At 47.3% G+C, this 6,696-nt stretch overlaps 1 protein-coding gene across 1 annotated transcript; it reads left to right on the top strand.

Moving 5' to 3' along the window:
* The first annotated feature begins 749 nt into the window (after positions 1-749).
* On the top strand, positions 750-5,753 carry LOC133911590 (GDSL esterase/lipase At1g09390-like). The gene is made up of 5 exons (XM_062353893.1): positions 750-1,200; positions 4,397-4,582; positions 4,671-4,834; positions 4,951-5,221; positions 5,307-5,753. Exons 1-5 carry the CDS (start codon positions 909-911, stop codon positions 5,537-5,539), a joined length of 1,146 nt encoding a protein of 381 aa, XP_062209877.1. The 5' UTR covers positions 750-908; the 3' UTR covers positions 5,540-5,753.
* Positions 5,754-6,696: the final 943 nt, after the last annotated feature.

Consider the following 6,696-nt stretch of genomic DNA (forward strand, 5'->3'; position numbering starts at 1 on the left):
AAAATTTAATAAATAATCAATAACAAAATGTCAGAAGACAGAAAGTAGGAAAGCCAAAAGCCACAGTCTAACTAAATAGGTCCATAGTTCCTTGTACCAGAGATTTTCTTTTTTGTTCTAAAAAATCTTAAATAAAATTTGAAAAACATATCACGCTATCATACTGAACGATATTTGCAAGCTGCATTTGTGGACCACTCTTGAGCTATATATGCCTATCTGCAGTTGATGCGCCCACAAGAGCACAACAATGGACACTGTACACCGTCCCATGCTACTCTATCTAAACGACACAGCCATTATCTAGTACAAACCTCCACACTATATAATTATATATATGCTGCCATGACAGAGCTCGATTAATTCTGAAATGAAATGATCTAACAAGAAAAAAAGTTTCGTGGTAATATAAGTTTCAAAAAGATAGTCGTCATATAATAATATCCATAGATGTACCAGAACTCAGCTCCTGAACTCCGAGTCTCCCGGTCAGTTGTTTGCATGGCATGGCACCATAACCTGAGTGGTGCGCGCGAGTGTGCGTCTCACTCGATCGGCACCGCGCGAACACAAAAATTTCATTGAGCATCGGACATATAGTTTATTTTCATCGTTTATTTATATTAAGATTTACATTAAAAAAATAAGTAAAAGATATTAATAAATAAATAATGATTAGATAAAAATGATAGACGGTCGAGATAAATATAGTTGCAGTTTCGGACACCGTGTGTGCACCCCAGCCGCCCACTAGGCCACTACGCGGCTATACATACCCGTGCCTCTCCGGGCTGTGCTTGCGTGACGATCGTGTGTTGCTATCCTTCAACGCAACCGCACATCCCATCCTTGCACTGCACTGCGCAGGCCGATCGATCAACTTGGTGACGTGCACCGAGGCATCAGACATGGCGCCACCTCCCACCCGCAGCGGCGGTGTGGCTTCTGCCGCGGTGGTGATGGTCGTGCTCGCGGTCGCGGTTCTTGCGGCGGTGTTGGTGGCCGGAGATGGCGGCTCGGGGGAGGGTGCAGCGGCGTGCGGGCGGCGCCCCGTGGTGTTCGCGTTCGGGGACTCCAACACGGACACGGGCGGCGCCGCGGCGGGGATGGGGTACTACTTCCCGCTCCCCGAGGGCCGCGCCTTCTTCCGCCGCGCCACCGGCCGCCTCTCCGACGGCCGCCTCGTCATCGACTACCTCTGTGAGTCACTCACTCCACCACTTCCCCGTTCCACGTAGGGATAGATGCAAAGTGCTTCCACGCACTGACGCTTAATCCCAATCCCCAAGTCTTTTTTTACATGACAAGCGTGCACGGTCGATCTCAAGAAAATGACATGCGCGCACCGATGATCGAGTTTCCACAGAGAGGCCAGACTCGCATAATCTGATCGATGGAGAGAGAGATATTTTCACCATCTATGTGCTTGGAGTTGCATTTCCCGGCGTGTAAGGAAAATTTGTAATAGCTCATGTGTGGACGTATGTCTTATCAAAACCGTTTATATGGATTGAGATTCATGTTATATGAGTGGATGAAAAAAATTATAAAATAGATAAGAGAATTAATATATAAATAAGTATTATACAGGGGCGGATCCAGCTCTATAGGAGTGGGGGCACGAGCTCCCACTCATTTTTATTGGTTTAGTGAAGTGTAGACGGTTTTTTACTGTAGTTTCAATGTTATTGTAGCGATTTCTGGGTTGGATCCGCCCCTAGTATCATATAGATAGAATGAACATATGAGTTAGATCATATACATCCATAAGTGCATGTGGAGTAGTATTTCCTACACACCACTATTGCTATCAGGCGCTTGCACCTCCACTGTTCCACCTTTGTGGTCTCCATTTGCTTGTTGATGATGGACGACACAGTGTGTAGTTCTCTTGGACAGCTCGAATCTTTGCTGCCTAAAACATTGCCATGTGGTGGTGGAGTGACCTTGGTGGTAGGTTTTCCCATTTTCTATGGATTGATGTATATTTCCATGAAGTATCGCTTGTGGAGGATGGGGCCATCCTTGCACAATTGCATTCATGTTGCGGCATGTGGGGTAATTTTCTATAGCTTTCTGGCCATTTGTGAGTTTTGTAGGTAAGTTGTAGCTAATAGTTTCACTATTATATAGTCGTTTTAAATATTTGTTTGCATCCAACGGACAAAACATATATAATCGAGCGCGTCTTCATGAATTCCCAGTTGACTGAGTAATAGGGGAATAGAGTTAACTCTGCATACATATTAGGTTACCCGCTAGAGTTTAAAAGTTATGAATGCTTATGTTAGATCCATCGGAGCACACCGAGATTTAAGAGGCTGCAAATAGGGGCAAATCGAAAATAATTCTATAAGGCATGGTCTCATATATTTGGAGCTTGAATCTAATTTATATGGTGGCACATGGTAATTTATTTCATTCTTTGTTTTTTCATCCATAATTTCTTTTGTTTTTATCATAAGTTTTATGATAATTTTTTCATGTATCACGTGATGAATTGAATCAGGTCGTGTAGGATTATTTCCCAAGAGCAAATCTAGTCTAAAGGCTGCTAGGGATTGAGTCGTGGGGCTAGGACCAAAAGTCCATAAAAGTTCAACTAGAAATAAAATAAAATCGAGGAGATTGAGCGACCAGACCAGGAAGAGCCGGAATGAAATGGCCAGTTCTTTTTTTCCGAAACGAGGCTTCACGCCATTTCCATTACTCCGAAAGAGAAACGGAAATACATTGTCTTGATGAACAGAAATACTTAGGAAGAAAACTAGATAAATAGCTAGGAATGAAATTGCCAGTTCTTGTTCAAGTCTAAAACTTCTCGCTAAAGGCCACTATGCACTACTACATAATAGACGTACAGTGTCGGTTTCAAACTGACTTTCACTACCGATTTTGGAATTGGCGGTACACAACAGGTAGGGATAGTCAGATTGCTATCACTGCCGGTTGTTGTCCACGGGCAATGAAATCTTTTTCCATAAAAAAAAGAAAAAAGAAAAGAAAAAGATGGCACACAGGACCTCGTCGTGTTCACCGCTGTGGATCCTACCATTGCAACGCTTTGCACGTAGAAACACAGTGACACGAAGGCCACTGCCACAGCACAGAAACACCCACAAGTCATCGTCGTTGACCCACCCACACGCGGAGATCCTCAAGCCCTCCTCTGCCGTGACAACCCAGGCAGAGCCACTCCGCTGCGCCTCGCGCCGCCGCCGACCCACCCATGCTTGGAGCTCCTCAAGCCCTCCTTCGGCGCGCCCCAAACCCAGGCGCCATTGATTTTTCAACTATTCGTGGCCGACAAGAGCCTATGGGCGACAAACACGCCGAGCACGAACCCAACGATGACCACGGTGACCATCTACTCTTTGTCGTCGACTACCTCCGCCCTCTTGAACCCGACCTCCTCTCACGCCGTCACAGCCTTCGCCTCGACCATCCTCACTACCACCATATTTGACCCGATAATTGGCACCTTGGGCATGGTGAGGGACAACATGCTGCCATCAAATCGGTCGGTGACCAGGGCATGGGGTGCGGTGGAGGCTAGGCAGAGATCCAGTGGCGAGAGAGGATAAGGGGAGGAGAGAGAGGCGGGACGGTGGGAGAGAGATACGATAAGGGAGACGAGTGGACATGAGGCTTTGATCAGATCAGATTTAGATTTTTTAGGCCAGGAGGGAGCGGACGTGAACTGCGATGACTAAACTGGATTCAATACCAAATTAGAGTCTGGCTCCTGGTTCACTGCCAGTTCATAACAAAAATCGACAATAATAGTATCATATCACTGTCGGTTTTGTTATGAACCGATAGTGATAATGCAATATCACTTTCGGTTGTTTTCTAAAACAGAAAATGATACTTTTTCCATACGATCCGACTGTGAAAAATATATTACTGTCGATTTTAAATTATCTGACAGTGATGAGGCAGTAAAAAAGACCATTTTTTATTTTTTATAGCGATAGTACTGTCTTTCAGTTCAGGGGCAAGAAATTGTCATCTCCTGTTGCTAGCTATTATTTTTATATGGGTCGATTTTCTCATTCAGTTTTGCTTGGGCAATAGCATGGTACGCAACAAAGCTGGCCGATCGATAGTGACTGGCCGGTCCCTGTCGTAACGGCAGTTCGTTTCATGTACGTCCTGGGACGCTCCTGGTGCTTTCTGTTGAGGTTATCAGTTTTCTGTTGAGTTTGAGTACTGTGTAGATTTAGATCTCCAATGAAAAACAGGGTTCTGGGAAGAGGCGTGACGGCTCCAGTCGTGCCATCCTCTCGTTCTTGTTCATGTGACCTGCTCTTGCTCTTGCTCTTGCTCATGTGACCTTTGCCTTACAATGTCTGCGTCACGAATGGCGAATGTGTGCTTCACAATCATATCACAGGTGAGAGCCTGAACATGAGCTACCTCAGCCCGTACCTGGAGGCCCTGGGCTCCGACTTCACCGGCGGCGCCAACTTCGCCATCTCCGGCGCCACCACCCTCCCCGCCAACGCCCCCTTCGCGCTCCACGTCCAGCTCCAGCAGTTCCTCCACTTCAAACAGCGATCCCTCGACCTCATCGCACGAGGTGCATTCATTTCCACCCCTGAGCTTCGCTGCAACAGCTGCAAGACGCAAACTCTAACCATGCAATGCATTGGTCATCGGTGACCCAGGCGAGAGAGGTCCGGTCGACGCCGATGGGTTCCGGAACGCGCTCTACCTCATCGACATCGGGCAGAACGACCTGTCCGCCGCGTTTGGGAGCGGGGCGCCCTACGACGACATCATCCATCAGAGGATTCCGGCCGTGATATCAGAGATAAAAGACGCTATTATGGTACTGCAAAATCAATTTGCTTCTGCACCTTATTACAATCATGCTTGGTTTGTTATGATTGTCTGCAGAAAACGATTATTGTTGAACTTCCACATCCATGGCTGAAATCTTTGCAGACTCTGTACTACAACGGCGCAAAGTACTTTTGGGTCCACGGCACCGGCCCTCTGGGCTGCCTGCCCCAGAAGCTCGCCGCGCCGAGAGCCGACGACAGCGACCTCGACCACAGCGGCTGCCTGAAACCCCTCAACGACGCCTCCTACGAGTTCAACAACCAGCTCCGCGCCGTCTGCGACCAGCTGAGCTCGCAGCTGCGAGGCGCCACGATCGTCTGCACCGATGTCCTGGCCATCAAGTACGAGCTTATCGCCAACCACACCGCCTACGGTGAGTCAGCTGCATCACGACCAGCCATCGGCAATCTCCTGATGATGACCATGCATGTAATCTGTGACACCGTTTGATTTCTCAGGATTCGAGGAGCCGCTGATGGCGTGCTGCGGCTACGGCGGGCCGCCCTACAACTACAACGCCAACGTGAGCTGCCTCGGCCCGGGCTTCCGGGTGTGCGAGGACGGCGCCAAGTTCGTCAGCTGGGACGGCGTGCACTACACCGACGCCGCCAACGCCGTCGTCGCCGCCAAGATCCTCTCGAGCGAGTTCTCCACGCCCAAGCTGCCCTTCGGTTACTTCTGCAAGGAATGATCGGTATGCGCGTGCCGTGCACTAGAGCACCGAAGGAGCAAGCAAATTGGGCGATTGAGATGGAAGAACTCTGTGTGTGTTCAGCGGTGCATGTTTTCTTGCAGTTGCAATCTATCATCAAAAAATTTGAGAATTAGTTTATGTGCAAGAAATAATTCGTGGCTTCTGTCCATAGGATATGCAATTCGAAATTCCAAGAATGGGCGACAGACTAGACCGCTGACCACTGATCAAATGTTAAGGCAAAAAATTACTTGGTGTTCATGGCCATCTTTTTTCTTTTCGAACGTGCAAGAGTAAATCTACCGTGCATAGAAAAGTCTGAAACAACTCTAGGTTCATTCACACAAAAAATAAGAAAAAGAAATAACTCTACGTTCTTGCAGCGTGTCCATCCCCGTAAAAGCAGAGTACGAGAGGCAGGCCTTGCTGGAACACGCAGAAAATAAATTATGCACTTGCATACAGAAAAATTGATACGCTGTATGATACATAAGATACAATGCACTGAGTATGCAATAAAGAGCAACCACACGTCCCGACATACCTAATAGTGAGTTCCTAGAGTTATTTAACCATCGCAATGCTTCAATGTCTGGCCAAGTAAAAATCTAAAAATATATAACCATATTTATTAAAATAGATAACATATTAATATTTACAAATCTAGTACGTGTAATTGGTACTAAAATATCAAAAAATCAATTCTGGTACTTAAGGGAGGTAAAAAAACTCCTGTATTCAGCACCTGAGGTGCCAAATACAGTACTATTCACCGTATTCGGCACCTCATGCGCCGAAAACTCCATGTTACCAAATACAGTGAACAAGGCCATATTCGACACCTCTGGTGCCGAACACAGGCTAGCCCCGCTCACATCGCGTCGATCAGAGCTTTCGGCGCATCAGGTCACGTCGTGTTGCGTCGTTTCACTTTTGCTACCTTTTTGAATGCACACGCTATCGTGCTTCGCTATAAAATGCGATTGCGCTGCCGTGTTTCGCTATAAGGAGCCGCAATGTGTCCAGAGAGCAGACGAGCAGCGTGAGCAAGGGAGGAGATGAGAGAAGAAGCAGTAGTGCAGCTCGTGCAGAGGAGAAGCAGTGTGAGATGAGAGTAGCAGCAGCACGAGGAGAGGAGAATCTGCCCGAGACGA

Source organism: Phragmites australis, chromosome 1, assembly GCF_958298935.1.
Source record: "Phragmites australis chromosome 1, lpPhrAust1.1, whole genome shotgun sequence".
In the NCBI taxonomy this organism is placed as follows: Eukaryota; Viridiplantae; Streptophyta; class Magnoliopsida; order Poales; family Poaceae; genus Phragmites; species Phragmites australis.